Source organism: Rhineura floridana, chromosome 2 (genome assembly GCF_030035675.1).
Source record: "Rhineura floridana isolate rRhiFlo1 chromosome 2, rRhiFlo1.hap2, whole genome shotgun sequence".
In the NCBI taxonomy this organism is placed as follows: domain Eukaryota; kingdom Metazoa; phylum Chordata; class Lepidosauria; order Squamata; family Rhineuridae; genus Rhineura; species Rhineura floridana.
Window position 1 is genome coordinate 126,221,437 of NC_084481.1, and position 16,766 is coordinate 126,238,202.

At 41.3% G+C, this 16,766-nt stretch overlaps 1 protein-coding gene across 16 annotated transcripts in view; it reads right to left on the bottom strand.

Moving 5' to 3' along the window:
- The window catches only part of PPFIBP2 (PPFIA binding protein 2), a 173,590-nt gene that overhangs the window by 6,158 nt on the left and 150,666 nt on the right, over nucleotides 1-16,766 (bottom strand). For 15 of the 16 annotated variants that reach the window (XM_061610490.1, XM_061610489.1, XM_061610487.1 and 12 more), the window contains 10 exons: nucleotides 15,416-15,457; nucleotides 14,123-14,276; nucleotides 10,679-10,817; nucleotides 10,392-10,520; nucleotides 8,234-8,384; nucleotides 7,508-7,619; nucleotides 6,957-7,045; nucleotides 5,920-6,042; nucleotides 4,291-4,416; nucleotides 2,319-2,507 (listed from right to left, as the gene is read on the bottom strand). In XM_061610490.1, the coding sequence (XP_061466474.1) occupies nucleotides 2,319-2,507; nucleotides 4,291-4,416; nucleotides 5,920-6,042; nucleotides 6,957-7,045; nucleotides 7,508-7,619; nucleotides 8,234-8,384; nucleotides 10,392-10,520; nucleotides 10,679-10,817; nucleotides 14,123-14,276; nucleotides 15,416-15,457 (1,254 nt within the window). The remainder of the gene's footprint in view (nucleotides 1-2,318; nucleotides 2,508-4,290; nucleotides 4,417-5,919; nucleotides 6,043-6,956; nucleotides 7,046-7,507; nucleotides 7,620-8,233; nucleotides 8,385-10,391; nucleotides 10,521-10,678; nucleotides 10,818-14,122; nucleotides 14,277-15,415; nucleotides 15,458-16,766) is intronic. The other variant, XM_061610491.1, reaches the window with a different exon arrangement.

Consider the following 16,766-nt stretch of genomic DNA (forward strand, 5'->3'; position numbering starts at 1 on the left):
TCATCCAACGGGTTAAGCCAAGCATAAAGAATAAAGCTTTAAAAAGTGACACACAACTGGCTACATCTTGGTGAGAAGTGTTTTAAAAGTAAATAGCAGGTACAGGATACATAATCTGGTGGGGAGGGTGTTGTAACTGTTTTAACCCCTGCGTCTGCTATTTGAATTAGAACAAAAGTTCTCATATGTGGCAATGGAATGGTACAATTCCATTCCAGTGCAAAGAGCAGGCACAGATTACCTACTATATGGCCATTCACACAACTGAGATCAAGCCCACTTGGTACTATAGTAAAACAAAGTGTGTAAATGGCATCTCATCTAGTTTGGCCTTCAATTAAACTTCACCCAGTTATTACCAAGGACAGACAGCTTTTCTGCCTGCAGGCCACTCATGGTAAGAAGATCCTCATGGTAGGAAGTTTTAAATGAACAATGTACTTTAACAAGAAGATCCACTGTTTGCAAAGGTCTTTTGTTATGGTAGTGACTGAGGGGTTTTTTTTGTTTTTACACCTTCAGGAAGGTAGAAAACATTAACTCATACATGTTAACAGATACAATTAAACTGCAATAGGAATTGCTACTTCCATTAATTGGGCCTGGTTCAGGTAAAGGCAATAGTTAATACAGAACTGCAAAGAATGCTCCATCAGTGGGTTTGCTGGCCCAAGTTTACTGCTGTTTAATTAGGGATAGGGAACTTGTGGCCCTCCAGATCCTCCAACTCCAGCTCCCATCATCCCTGATGATCACCACCTGGAGGGTCACAGGTTCCCCATCTCTGCATGAAATTCCTCATTTCAGAGGAAGACAGAAAGATCTGTGCATATTGTGGTGCTTCTTCCTTTCTTCCCTGAGTAATTGCTCACCCCAGTGCTGCCTTGTAAGCTTCTTTCAAACCCCCATGACTTGAAAAAAAGCAAACAAACTTCTGTACAAGAGAGCGCATTGCTTTCAGAAAAAAGTCACACTGCAAATACACAAAACAATGAAGGATCTTGATCTATTTGATTAACAGGCAAACTGAACTAAATATTACATAAATGACTGCGAGAATAAATCCCACAATAAGGATCCTTTCCATAAGGTGCCTAGAGTTGCAAATAATTGATTTCAGCAAATAAACTATGAGTAAGTAAACAAAACATACAGAATATATATTGATATTGCATCCAACAACCCATAGGACTTAATGTATGGATCACTGTGTGGAGGCCAGGAACTATGCAGTTATGCTCATAAAAGAAATGTCAAGTGTTTTCACCATATCAGACTTCTCAGGGTTCTTTGGGGTAAGTCATGGTGTATCATAACCTGAGTGCCTAGAGTTACCACTGAGAAATTACCACCACATACAAACACCAACCACTCAATTATTCCTGCCTTGTAAATTTGCAAGCTATGAAATTATGGTTCTTTTATTTCCATGTGTTCCCTGGGTAGACGGGGTTCAACCTATTCTGGAGGGCGCTGCACTCCCCCTAAATTGATCAGGTGTGCAGTTTGAGGGTATGTTTGGATCCAATACTGTCACTGGAGGCAGAAGTGGCCTCAGCGATGCAGAGTCCTTCCATCAGCTTTGGCTGATGGCACAGCTGCGGCTCTATCTGGACAGGGATAGCCTAGTTTCTTTTGCCTATGCTCTGGTAACTTCGAAGTTAGATTACTGCAATGTGTTATACATGACATCTTTGAAGACAGTGCAGAAACTACAGCTCGTACAGAATTCAGTGGCCAGACTGTTAATTGGGAGTAGCGGGTCTGATCATGTCACTCCTATCCTGACCCAACTGCATTGGCTACTGATTCCAGGCTCACTTCAGAGTACTGGTTTTGACCTATAAAGCCTTATAGGGCCCAGGACCCCAATAGTTTAGGAACTACCACTCCCCACACGAACCTACCTAGAACCTACGTCTGAGGCCCTTCTTTGTGGGATTCCTCCAAGGGAGGTGCAAAGGGTGTCATTGATGGCTCCCTGACTGTGTAATCTCCTTCCCAGAGAGATAAGCTTGGTGTCATCTTTATCAACTTTTAGGTGTCAGACAAAGATCTTTCTCTTCACCAAAACATTTGGGTCTTAATTAGAGTTATAGGGTACGATTATATTTGGTGTTCATCTTTAGGAGGGTGGAGTAGGATTTGTTCCTTTTATGTTATTGCAAGATGAGTACTTTTAGTCAATGTTTTTATTTATTTATTGAATGCATTTTAAAATTATGTATGCTTTTATAATTGTAAGTCACTTTGAGACATTTTTGTACTAAGGGACAAATACAGAATGCATGAATGATGATGAAGCAGCAGCAGCTTACCCGGACTTTAGCAGTGGTAGTCAGAGGTGTATAAGCGGTAGATTCCATTATTTCCCTTTTTTCTTGCTGTGCCTCTGGTCCAATCAGCACATGGAAATTAGTGGTTAAGTGGCGTCTGAGCAGCGTTTTTTGAGGTGGAATGTTGAGAAGCATTGCCAGAGTATCACCATTAAAACGAGGTTCAAGGATCTGTTGGGAAAAAACAACATACACACTGCTTTATAGATTCCCCCTAAGTAATTAAGCATTCAAAAGGCTGTTTTGAATTACGTTAATTATTCTGTGCAGCATTTAAAATGCTCTATGGCATTATAGAGAAAAAACAACTCCTCATGTGTTAGCCATTATAATCCATTTCCAACCAATGAATCATATAAAATTAACAAAAATTTTATCTGCAATTTTCAGTAGCACTATGAAGACTCTCAACAAAAATCTGTTTGGGATGGTTATAGGCACAACTTAGCATGAAGCCTACAATTCCAGATCTACAGGGGTGGTATGCACAACAACAAATTTCCATGCAATCACAGAATATTAAGAATAATGGCTTGGGTCCTAAGTTGTCCCTCTGTGAGCAGACAGGCTCCTACAAAAGGAAGGGAACTTGATGCAGTTAAGGCTGCCACTCATGGAAGGAGATGGGGGGAAATGCTTTTTGCTCTTCCCCATGCAGCTCCTTGCGCCACTCCACATTGTTCTGGAGGGTCCCCCAATCCTCCAGAGCAGTCTGGGGGGTGCAGAAGGAGTGAAGTGGAAATTGATAAAAATAGTCTCCCCTACATCCACCAGTGGAAGCATCCCACGAGTGGAGTTCTGCTCACAGGACCCTAGGATCCACATCGTATGTTTACAGTATATCACTATGTATGGCAAACATCAAAGAAAAAACGCTGGCCCCTATCCCATGAATCTTACAGTCTAAATGGACAGAAACAACAGACGAAAGGGAAGGGAAAGGCAGAGTACCAAGAGATGACAATGAGCAACTGCAGTTATATACACACTCACAAACACTTCAGTGCGATTGGCTTAGCCTTTCAGTTCTAATATCTAAAGACATCATTGGGGTTTTTCAGAAGAGATCTGAATGATGAGGAAAGACCAATGTGTTCTGGAAAAAGAAGCTCACTATCTGTAATTATTCTTTCCCATTCATTCTAATGGAGGTGGCAGAATTTTGTGCACTCCAATTGCGCATGCAGTTTTACCCCTCTCATTGAAATAATGTAGAATGCTGTGCATGCCAGAACACACATTTAAACATACAGTAACCACTGGGTCAGGGCATATGTGTCCACTGGCCATTTGCTCATCAGCTGCAGTAAATGAAACTCAATATAGATGAGTGTACTTTGAGTACAGATTGAGAGCTCCATGAGCTGTCTTTCAGAAATTAGCACACTCGCAAAGGATAGATTGTATTTATTTTGCTTTTTGAAAAAGAAAGAAAAGAGTCCAAAAATATTCCCCAAAGGACCTGCTCTCAAGAGCATCATTACTCTCATAAATTGTTCTAATTATTCACCTTCAGCCTAAGCCATTTGACTCTTGCAATGTTGCTAAGGATGTTCCAAATTGAAAGACAATTTGTTCTCATCATCAGCTGCCTCATATAGCACACATTCATTGGGGGACTCAGTTGACACTTTATCAATTGCTGATTTGAAAGTAATTTCCACTCTCCAATTTCAACTTCATAAATCCATGTATTAAGTGACAAGAGTGGAGCATAAGCTTTTTTACACAGCACAATAACTTATAAAATGTAATTTATATGTTGTCAAATGACTTAAAACTAATCAATAAATATTTTCTGCCATAACAAATACACTTGCTTTTTCTTCAGTTCACAACATACAATACAAAAAATGGTTTGAAACATTTATTCAACATTTTACACACACACACACACACACACACACACACACACACACACACACACACACAAAAGCAAAATCTAGTTTCTTACAATAAGGCCACCATGAACTCCACTTCCTCGAAGATTTGGTGCATATTCTGCGAGATCTACTGATCTGAGCCATTCCATTACTCTGTGATTAGACCATTGAACTACTTCAGAAGGTGAAATGTTACTCTGTGTTGGGAAAATATATATATACATACACACAGTTAAGATACCGAAATGACTAGTCCATTTACTAATTCTACCCGTTGGCTTGATACAGCTTTTAAATTAATTCCTCCTGTGTAGTCACTTTCCCCCAAATCTGCAGTGTTGCTGACTTTTGTTCAAATAGTTATATGCATTTTATTAACTTAAGTATGTGATGAGGTATGAACTCATTATGTTATCTCTTTAAAAGAAATCTTTAATGCTTCTAGCTCAATGCCTTTTCTTTATAAGCTGTTTTTACGTTTCTGCAATATTGTCTTCAAACATATACCAGTCTTTAATGCCCACAATGTAACATGAATCAATTGGGAATGTGGTGTGAGTGAGTTAGCTTAGAAAAGAACATACTGCTATCAGGAAAGAAGCAACAGGCAGTGTCAGCTTGATTCATCAGCCAGTTTGCTATTACAGCACTGCAAAACAAAACTGTCTGAAGACACATGTCCCAAGCCTGAGATACCTAATCTGCTAAGTAGTATAAGAAACAGTGCTCGGCCAGGACTCTGTAAGGGCTACCTCTGCCCAGAACACCCCAAGATCAGCATATGCCTAATCAATGGTGTTACAAGGCTAAGGTCTCTCTGACCATGTGGTGACAGCCTGCCGTCCAGATAACAAAACAAGCGAAGAGGCAGTGGGAGAAAATGGTCTCCTGATAGCTGGGGGAAAGAGTGTAAGACATGGGGAGAAGGCAGAATCATTCGAGGCAAGAGCTTTGCATCCACCTGGAGGAGCATGACGCTCTCCTCCCTCCTCCTGCTGAACTCCTAGACTGCCATCTCTGTCAGAGTACCTATCCCTAGTAACCAGAGCTTGGAAAAGTTACTTTTTTGAACTACAACTCTCATCAGCCCAATCCAGCGGCCATGCTGGCTGGGGCTGATGGGAGTTGTAGTTCAAAAAAGTAACTTTTCCAAGCTCTGCTAGTAACTAACCCATGTGTTAATGTATGAATCTGTTGTGTGTGTATGTATGTATGGAGAGAGAGTTTTCTGAGCTGTATTCAGTAAATGCAGCATTTTGCCTCCCCCCCAAAAAAATTATCACTAAATTATTTCAGGCTGGTTATAGATTATCCATTGTCAGTATGCCCAACAAAATCATCTTTTGTATTTAACAATGTACTGCAAAGGTCAACAGGTATTTCACCCCAGAAGAGAAGCTGCTATTCTTGGGCAGAACATTTGGTGGGGAAGGAGTGCAGTCTGCCAGTGGATCTGCTTATGAGTAAATGCCCCCCCTCCATTTTTTCATGAATAATTCATCAGCTGCTCTGGGCACATGTAGCCTGCACATGAACAAAAAGAAGCAGAGGGCAAAAGGGGATGGGGAAATCTAGCTTGAGTGTTGCCCTGGGAAGAAAAAGTCTTAATGTTTTTTCATTCTTTTTTGTTTTGGGATGAACGAGTATTAATTCTAGGAAGCAAAAGGACATTGTTAACAGGGAGGATTTCTTTTTTTCACCTCATCTGCCGGCCTCCGACGTAGGCAGTGAGGGTTGAAACTGTTCACATGGAGAACATGAATGGCACACTTAATGCTGAGATGATGCAACTGGCTTGTGACTTTGAGGAAGAGGAGGTCATTCTGCAAAAGAAAATAAATGAGTGGCATAGAATATCAAAAAACAGTTTATTCTGCAGCTCAGAATTTGAGATCCAACACACATGGTATTGTAATAAAAGAAAAGTCTTCTTCAGGCATTCAAGACCTGAGAAAAGCAGCATTTGAGAATAGAGCTGTGGAGTTGAATGTGCTCGCTCTGTTTCTCATTGCTCTCTGCAAATTGGAGTGATTTTGTGAAGCAGGGAGCCGGCATCTACTTCTGCAGATTCCCTGTGCAATACAGAACTCTGTATTCCACATAGTACAGAAGGCTTCCTTGCTTCAAACAGTCACCCCACAACTCATGGACAGGAATTGCGGGTGCGGGAGGCAGAAGAAGCATGGTCATTCCCACCATCACCTTCACAGGTTGCTTTCCCCACATCCTGAACATGGCTAAGTTGAAACTTGCAAAAAATAAGGTGTTTTTGTTGTTGTTGGGGAGGATATAGACCAGATGGTCACTATGACTTTACAGCTATAGTTGCCAGGACCCACAGATCCACTTCCAGTAACTTGGGGAAAGGGGCACAGAGCTCCCTTAGTAATCCCCAATCTTGTCCACTGACTCTTCCCTTCATGATTCTTCTAGGGGGTCCTCGTTTTAATTTGGTAGAGTGCCTCAGTATTCAACTGACAGACAGAACATATCTGCATTTTGAGATGTTGAGAGTCCTGGAATTACTCCTACTCTTCTGATCGCTGTACTTCTCACCCCCATATAGACAAATAAGGAATGGAAATTCTAAAGATCACAATTTTAAAATTTCAAATATAAAGTTATAGTTTCAGTGTGTAAATTCTCTCCCCCCACGTACCCCACCTTTTATCTGAGCAGAAGAACTATTTCTATGCCCAAACTTTCAAATGTAGGATCTTAGGTCAAGCAGTCTTACCACAGTTAGATATTGCAGCATTCTGCCATCAACTCTCGATTCATGAAATTGATCTTTATATTGAGGTAAGCCAATGTCATCAAGCCACCCTAAAGAACGCACAGAGTTTATAATATAATTTTTTCCAACACCTTTTCTTTAGAGAATAAACTGGTACCTTTTCAGCCCCTTCTACGATCTCTGTGTTCCATTACACCTCATATATGCTCATCTACATAACAATTTTTCATTTTTTGCTGTTAAAATGGTCACTCAAAATATGAAGACTGAAGGCATTTCATAGGTTTTAGAAATCCATATAACCCTAATGTTACTGATCTCATGACTATTCTACGAGCGTCTATTGACAAAACGAAAAACAAAACTCCAACTATGAACCCCTATATCCTGGTGTTCTCATGGTAAACTGAAAATTTCTACAGATGAAATTCAATGTATTTTTCTTCCCCCCCCAAACTCTGTAACTAAACCAAAACAGATTTCTACAAAATATAAAGTGGGTAGGAAAGTTCACAAATGACTGTTTCATTTTTACCACTTCAAATACTTACGAGTCACCCAAATATGATCTAGCTGTGCAGACTTATCATCTTGTTTCATATTGATAGCTTTAACAGCCAAAACCAATTTCTTCCTGTGAAGAGGTTGCTTTATTCCTAGTTCCTATAAAGGGCAGCAATAATGCTAATTAAAACAGGGTTTGCCAACTTGGCACTTGGACAGATAGAACACATATTTTTCAAAGTTAAGTTGCCAAAAGGCTTTACGCTCCGTGAACTACATTCTGTATTTCTGTGGATTCTAGAGGCGATGATGTGAACATTTAAACCTCAAGGGAGTTTAAATTACAGCTTAATGCAGCCTTTCCCAACCAGTGTGCCTCCAGATGTTGTTGGACCACAACTCCCATCAGCCTCAGCCAGCATTGCCAATGGCTGAGGCTGATGGGAGTTGTGGTCCAACAACATCTGGAGGCACACCAGTTGGGAAAGGCTGGCTTAATGGTTCAGCAAGAGAAGCTCCCAAAAGAGCAATTGTTCAATAAACCCTGATGCATATCAGGACTGCGATATGTGCACCTCTGGATTACAACCACTGATTTCACGTTAAGAATGTTAGTTCAAATTCTGACACCTAAGGGTGCAATCCAAACCCTAAATCCACCACGCTATGTGTGGTGGTGGTGGGATGGGGTGGAGGTCTAACTACATTTTTTTTAAACCCCACTTGCTTTGACTTTTCCTCAGAATAGTACTGTTGACATCCAAATTTCTTACCTTTTCCATATCCTGTGGTGTTGCTGTTAGGAGAGTGTGGCCAGACGTTACCCACTGTCGTGCAAAAATGACATACTGCCCAAGACCAAAGTCTTCAAGCCAGTTACAAACTCGTTCAGTGCCCCATTGGGCAAATGGGGCATTATGATCACTAGGAAGCACAGATAAAGAATGGAAGTTCATGTTGACATAATATTATTGACTTTTGCAACACTTTGCAAATCAGTTTGCACTTTAACCATCAGGCTCACTTTCACAATAATTTATTGTGTGTGGGGGGGTCTGAGGCTCCTTAGCACTTTACAGTTGACAGAAAGTGAAGGAAATGTGGGATTGGGACTTATTGCAGTGCAAGAACTGGACCTAGCTTTACCTCTTGTTGCCTCGCAGTGGTGGACTGAGACACCATGAGTCCTTGGGTCCTAGAGGCTGGACTGGCAGGAAGACATAGTCTGATGAAATCACAATGCTTATTTCTGTTAACTCATGTTTAGGTATGATAGGATTTATAGAATGTTGGATTCGATTGGCTGGAGTGTTTGCAGTGGGTGGAGAGAGGAAGTGACAGGTAAAGTGACAGTTATATTTTAGACAGGGCTACGTTTATGAGATAGATAGGGTTGGAGAAGGCTTGATCTGTTGACAGCTAGTGAGTGGAATTTGGGTCTTACTGTGGATTGGTTTTAGTGTGGGTAGGTAGGTGGTTAGGTTTAGAACAATATCATATACAACATCTCTGACAGATTCTGTAAAGATAATAAATATTTATTTATTTAACAAATCCAAGTGTGTGCTTGGTCATTACATTGCTACCAAGCAAGAGTCTAAACCTAGTAACTACAGAAAAACCTACAGATATAAACCACATTTAACCCATTGGCCACTTAGGGAGAAAGTGGGCTTGCTGCGGCTTGTGGTGCACTAGGTAACGGGCTGAGGCAGGCTTCTTTGGGGTCACCTGATTCAGGTAGGAAGGAGCAGGAAGGGTACTTGTAGGCCCAGGACCCAGGACACCATATCCTTTTTCTCCTAGTTCAGTTCAGCTAGTCCCTTCACTGCCTGTCTGAGCATGAAGATGCCTTGGTTTCTGTGATTCACAAAGGGCATCCAATACCTGTTTGCCTTCTTGGAGATTAAAATCACGCAAACGACTGGTCATGCTCACTCAAAGAATACTTCTGTTCTGTCACTCTTGCATGACCAAATGATATATGGTTAATGCAAGGTAGTTAGGTAGGCAGTTACAGTAGGGCCCCACTCATATGGCAGATTAGGTTCCAGAACCCCCTCCCCCGGAAAGCGAAAACTGCCAAAAAGCGGATCAGCTGTAGCACGGGGGTCTGGAACCTAACCGGCTGATCACGCCAGAGGAGGAGAAGATCAAATCTTCCCCTCCTTGGGCATGATCAGCTCGAGTGGGAGTCTGATCGCACCAGAAGAGATCAGCTGTAGCACGCTACAGCTGATCTTCCCCATCTCCAGCACGATCAGCTGGAGTGCGGGAGTCTGACAGTCCCCGAGGAGGAGAAGATCAGCTGTAGCATGCTCCAGCTGATCTTCTCCTCCTCCGGTGTGATCAGCTCGAGCGGGGGAATCTGATCGCGCCAGAAGAGAAGATCAGCTGTAGCATGCTCCAGCTGATCTTCTCCTCCTCCGGTGTGATCAGCTCGAGCGGGGGAATCTGATCGCGCCAGAAGAGAAGATCAGCTGTAGCATGCTACAGCTGATCTTCCCCTCCTCTGGCACAATCAGCTGGAGTGCGGGGAGCTCCAGCCCCCCTGCCAGCTGATCGCCCCGCTGGTGCTGTATTAGCAGAATGCTGAGAAGCGGGGCCCTACTGTATATAGACATTTATGGCACAGCAGCAGTTAGACCACATTATGCCACAATGCTGCAAATGCAGGAGAATTTATCAGTGATCTGAAGCAAATCCAGTAGGAGCCCAGGGCTGGATCTTGCCTCACAATGAGTCATTTGCTAAAAAGTAATTAAAGGTTTCTAAGCAAACAGCTCAAACTTTCTTCCATGGAATTGCAGGTAGGCTTTTCTCGCCGCTCTACCAAGGGGAAAAGGAAGAAATGTTTGCTAGATAGCATAATTCACTAGTCAACAGACCACTGCAAGATATTTCATTACTTCACAAGGGTACAGGCATTACCTCTTCTGTCCCTTGGTTTCCTTTGACCGAGATAATCTAGGTCCAGCTGTTGCACGGAGGCCACCTCTTCGAAATTCAACCAAGCCCAAATCATCTCCAGGGAAATTTCCAGACTGAGTCCTGCGTATCCTTTTTGGAAAGATTCAAAATAACAAGCCATTAGGCATTAAAATGCAAGATGCAGCTAACATAAAAATGCAAGGATTGTCAAAATAGCAGGAATGTTTCCAGTGTCTCTCTAGCGGTGTTTTTTTTTAAAAAAGATCCAGAAAATACAAAAATCTTACTTTCCCCATATTTTCTTTATTCCCCTTGGGCTTTTTTTATTTTCTGGAGATAATGGAGACTGTGCACCCAATTCTGTTCCCGATGACAAAGGTGAAAGGTCATCTGAAGTCATTGTACCGTCCACATTGTCAGAGTCTCCTGTGATTGAGAAATGGCATTGAGATTTATGAAGCAATGGTTCCACAAAGTATAAAATGAAAAAGGTAATGCTTCACACACACACACACACACACAAAAGAAGTCCTAGAACACCTTATATGAAGGAGCAGGTTTGTAGCTTGGGGGTTCTCCTAGAACCATCTCTGTCACTTGAGGCTCAGGTAGCCTCAGTGGCACGGAGTGCCTTCTTCCAACTTCAGTTGGTGGCCCAGCTACGCCCCTATCTGGACAGAGATAACCTGGCTTCAGTTGTCCATGCTCTGGTAACCCCCAAGTTACATTACTGCAATGCGCTCTACGTGGGGCTGCCTTTGAAAACGGTTTGGAAGCTGCAGCTTGTGCAAAATGCAGTGGCCTTTGGTAACAGGGACCAGATGGTTTGAACATATAAAACCGATTCTGGCCCACTTGCACTGGCTGCCTCTATGTTTCTGAGCTCAATTCAAGGTGCTAGTTTTAACCTATAAAGCCTTACATGGCTTGGGACCACAATACCTGATGGAACGCCTCTCCCGACATGAACCCACCCGTACACTACGCTCCACATCCAAGGCCCTTCTCCGGATGCCTACTCATAGGGAAGCTGGGAGTCTGGCAACAAGGGAGAGGGCCTTCTCAGTGGTGGCCCCCAAATCATGGAATGATTTGACTAACGAGGTGCGCCTGGCGCCAACACTTATCTTTTTGGCGCCAGGTCAAGACTTTCCTCTTCTCCCAGGCATTTTAGCATATGTTTTTAAATTGTTTTTAAAAATGTGTTTTTAAATTTGTATATTTGTTCTTAATGTTTTTAATTGTTGTAAACCGCCCAGAGAGCTTCGGCTATGGGTCGGTATACAAATGCAATAAATAAATAAATAATATCACATATGGCTCATTTTATAGGACAGCATTCTTGAAATATGGACTGATTCCTCTCAAATTTATACACTTTTTAAAATTAACAGCGAGAGGACATCTCACCACAATGTACAGAAATAAAGATTGGAAGAAACAGGTAAAGAGTTCAGCAGTCACATTATAAAATGGTCAAGTTTACCAGAAGACTATAGACTGGCAACATTCATCTGATTTGCAATATAAATTCACTAACAGGCAAAAAACCTTTGCGGTTTAAGAACGTACCTATAGCCAACAGATATTTCTATCAAACTTTAGAAAGCAGGGAAATTGGGCAGCTATAGTGAATGCACCAGGGGAGCAGGAGACCTGTCCTCCTCTCTGAGATATTGGACTGTCCTACAAATTTGGAAAAATGCGAACACAATTTGAGTTGGTCTTTCACAGTCCAATCCACTTCCTGTGTAGCTTGGAAGAATTTGGTAACATGAAGGAAGGGGGATAGTCAAGGGTCAAGGAGACAGGTGGTAGGCCACACCTTCTAGCAGGTTGTCCACATCCTCAGGCTGCAATAATTGAAACTGATCCAGTACAGATGGAAGACAGTGCTCCAGATGCCTCCATTGGACTCGCTCTAACTGTAGCACCCAACTCTATCCAAATCTGAGCTATTTTGTCCCAAGTGCCTCCAAAATTGTTACAACAGACCTCCAAGGGTATCAGAGCAACGTTCACTTGGGCATATAACAAAAGCCCCTTCATCACCTACTAGGAGCAAAAATGGTTCTTCTTTTTCAGGGTTACAAATTAAGATTCCTGATAGTCCACTACATGCAATTCATATTTTCAATTAATAACAAAAAAAAAATCCCCAATTCATTTCTAGCTTAAAAGTTGCACGTTGACTAGGTATAAGGTACCTAATATTGGTGCACTGACACTTCTGATGCGATCTTCAATCATTCCAAGAACCAGAAAGCCATATGAAGAAGCAAAGACAATGGGAAATTCAAGCAAAATAAAGTTATAGAAAAGCAAAGAAAGCAAAAAGCCAAAGGCAGGAAATAAAAAACTGACAGGACGCAAAAGTAACAAAGCAGATGAAGTTGAACATTTGGGGGCATGCTGTCTATAGATCAAAATATTCTACAGTAAGAACAGTGAATTCTAAAAGAGCATCCACAATGTATTGTGTAGTTTAAAAATCTCTTTCAATATGAAGATACTGAAACACTCCTAAGCTGGACAGAAAACAAGAAAACAATACAGGCTGTTTTCGCTTAAATGCAAAATAAATCCCAATAAAATGTAGTTCTGTTTTAAAAAAACTATCTTCTTGACTCTTTAGACTCAACTTCCAATTTTATTTATAAAGAGAGGCTAGAGAGCTTTGCTTTCCACAGGAGAATCTAGCATTTTGAAAGTATCAATTTATTATTTCAAGAGATCTAGGACTTCAAGTGTCTGTTAACACTCTGGAATTAAAAGAGCAGATATGCTACCTCTTGTGTGTGTGCAGCCTAGTTCTTTTAGAGGTTCCAGTATTAAACTCTGTGGCCTGTTCTCAGATGCCTACAAAAGTTGTGCTATTCAGAATAAAGCAAATCTGTATAGTCAAAATCCTGAGGTTGTGTTCAGTAGCACACAAAGGCATTTAATTGCAGTTAGTATGTGGCCAGTGTGGCGTAGTGCTTAGAGTGCTGGACTATGACCTGGGAGACCAGGGTTCGAATCCCCACATGGCCATGAAGCTCACTGGGTGACCCTAGGCCAGTCACTATCTCTCAGCCTCAAAGGAAGGCAATGGTAAACCACCTCTGAATACGGCTTACCATGAAAACTGTATTCATAGGGTTGCCATAAGTCGGGATCGACTTGAAGGCAGTCCATTTCCATTTCAGTATGACAGAACAGCATCAAAACATAATGGAGCAAGACAGATGCGCAAAGTGAATTACGTGAAGTTCCACTGTAATTAGTGGAACAAAATCTCAAGTAGATATGTTTAGGGCCAAGGGTCTCCCTTTACAGAGCATTATCAAGCAAGGTAGCCACTAGCATAATCTGAGAATAACCTGCTGCTACTACAAGTAGAGACATTCATGCACACAAGAGCATTGTGGGTGTGAAATTTTAGCAATCTCTGCAATTGTCCAGTTCTAGCCTTTGCAGGGGTGAGTGAAACTCCATATACATACCAATTAACGTAGGGGCTCACCATAAACATGATCAAGCAGCTACTAGTCCTGAGGGCCAAGGTATATGGAAATTCATATTTCCACCTTCTAGTAGCCATGTAGGTGGAAACTGATCCCTCTTTTAATTCAATGAACTCCTCCTGGTAACATCATATTATGATATTAAGTAGCTAAGAACCTAAGTTGCATATTAAACAAAGCCATATTTTTATTTACACAGCTCATTCTTCTCCCTGAAGTACATACTCAGGCTCTGTATCCCATTGTCTTCATTGCCATTCACACAATATGTTTTTGGAGAAGCAGGGGTATTGCATACCCCATCATCACTATTGTGTGCAGGTCGAAGAAGCTTCCCTGGCAAGGTCTGGTATTTGCTGCTTTTCACAAATGACTTATTCTGTATTTTGTAAAAACAAACAAAAAGCTCTCAGTGTTATTTCTAATGTACACTGCATTCACATTAATCAGAAGTCAACTAAAACCTTTTCAGAAGAATCGACATTTGGACAACACATAGTATTCCATGTTGACACTAACTTCCAGTGATATGCTCCCCAATTTATGCATCAAGATTGCCAGGGAGACAAATAACTTTTGACATCAGACAGATTGCAGCTGTTGAGGTCATTTGGGTTGACCATGCAGGGACATCAGATTTAGGAAAGGAGGCAGGATATGGACTTGTTCTGAGAGGAAGGGCTGAACAATGCTGAGGGAGGAGGATGTGACAACTGCAATCAGAAAGATGGTGACCACAGCAAGTTGACTGTCATGTGTAAACGATTTGTATGCCACAAACAGAATGAACACCTGCCTTTCAATATCAAGTTTGGAGCTAAACACACTACTAAGCTCACAATTGCCTCCATTATTTGAAGCTACGGTAGGGCCCCGCTCATACAGCGGGTTATGTTCCGGACCCCCGCTGTAAAGCGGATCCCATTGACTTACATTGACCAAAATGGCGCCCGGCAGCAAAAAAACGCCGTAAAAGCGGAACAAGCGCTGTAAAGCGGGGCCTTTCTACAATTCACAACCGCTGTATTAGTGGAACGTTGTAAAGCAAAGTGCTGTAAAGCGGGGTCCTACTGTATCTGGTTTGCACACAAAACTTTTTCCACAGCACCTTTTGTAGCACATGGTCACCTGTGTTCTATGAAGGCACGGGGAATGGATGGCTCTGCCTTTTTGACTAATAGGCAGAGTATTATCGTCCTTTTGTTACTCTCAACTCTCATCATTCTATAGAGTGGGGAAGCAAGGAATGATATCTTCATTTTTAGCTCAAACAAGCACAGTGACACATGTCTTCATCCAGCTTTCCCCTTTGCACTAAGGAAATTTTTCTTTTAAGCCTCAATTTAAAGATAAAATATTTTACTACATAAAACTAAAATTAAAATTTAACTAGTTTGCTCAAACCATCAACACATTAATAATACTCACAGAGAGGCATTCAAGGGAAAAATAAAAGAGACAGAAGACAACACAAAATAATGATTATGGTAAGTAGATGTTAAAATGGAGTTAATATACCTCTTGTTCTATATCACGTTCTACTGGTTTTCCATCTACATGCTATGATGTTGCAGGAAATGTGAAGAGAGAAAGCAACAAACAAAATGTTAGTGTCAAAAGAACATGATACTTTTAGTCCAGTTTCTAGTGATGCTCAGTGAAGACAATAGCAGGTTTATTTTCTCCTCAACATACAATATCATGTTGCACTGGTATTACTGTGTGTCTCAAATCCAACTTCTATTGAAGTCAACTGAATTTGTGACACTATCTTCTACAGACAGTGTTCTGAGTTGTATCCAATATTAATTCCAACTAAAGTAGACCCATTGAAATTAATGAACATGGCTAACTTATGTGTATTAATTGTAGTGGGTCTATTTGGTGTAGAACTCAGTTGGATCCAACCCACTGTATCTAAGCAAGTGTCTTCAAATTCTGGGATACAGGGCAGCTGTTTAAATACTCACTGCAAAAATTAACACAAAAGGGAACAAGCTGCATAAAAGTGAGTTATTCACAGTTGCCAAAGTGAATACACTCAATGTTCAGTGGGGGCAGCAATATCCCACTCACCTTTGGCTCACTGTACTTCCACGCATTGGCTATAACAACTACCCAGTTCATATGTGCAGAGAACAGAGTCTGCAGAGGTGTGATATACTCAGCTATTCCCATCTGAATTTGATGGGTAATGAACACATTGTTTCATTCAGGCCATACAAGTTGGATTCAATAACTAAATGGCATGTAAGTATGCTACGGCCAACCCATGAAGGTGCTGTAACTTTTCTGTTCCGGTATACGTTCACATACACCCACTTTTTAAAATGTAAATATGGAGGTCACTTTATCAAACTGCAGCTGTGGTAGAGATAGCAGAATATATTGACTGAAAATTTACTTACATCCCAAAACCTACAATGGGAGTTGTTTAAGACAGTGGTTTCTTTTAACCCTTTCCAAAATGACTTGCTTGCAGAGGACCCCTTGTAAGTTGCAATACATTCTACATGCATTCTAGAGCGCACAGTCTATTTACATGGAGTGCTGGTAGGTTAACTGGGCATACTTGAATGAAGAGCACATATGTCACTTTCATGTGCACTGCAGGGAAACATCAGGAATGGTAGACGACCTGTCTTTAAGGGAAGCTTGTCCTCTTTTACTGACCATCTCACTGAAAATCAAATCTTAGAATTCCACAAAGGGAAAGCCATTGCCATATAATATTTTAACTTGGTTTCATATAAATAGAACATGCTCAGTAGATTCTGATATATACATCTGTTCATCAGAGATTTTTCCTAAGAGCACCATGGCTGCCACTTGGCTCAAGAATACAAACCTTTATGCAGTTGATCAGCAT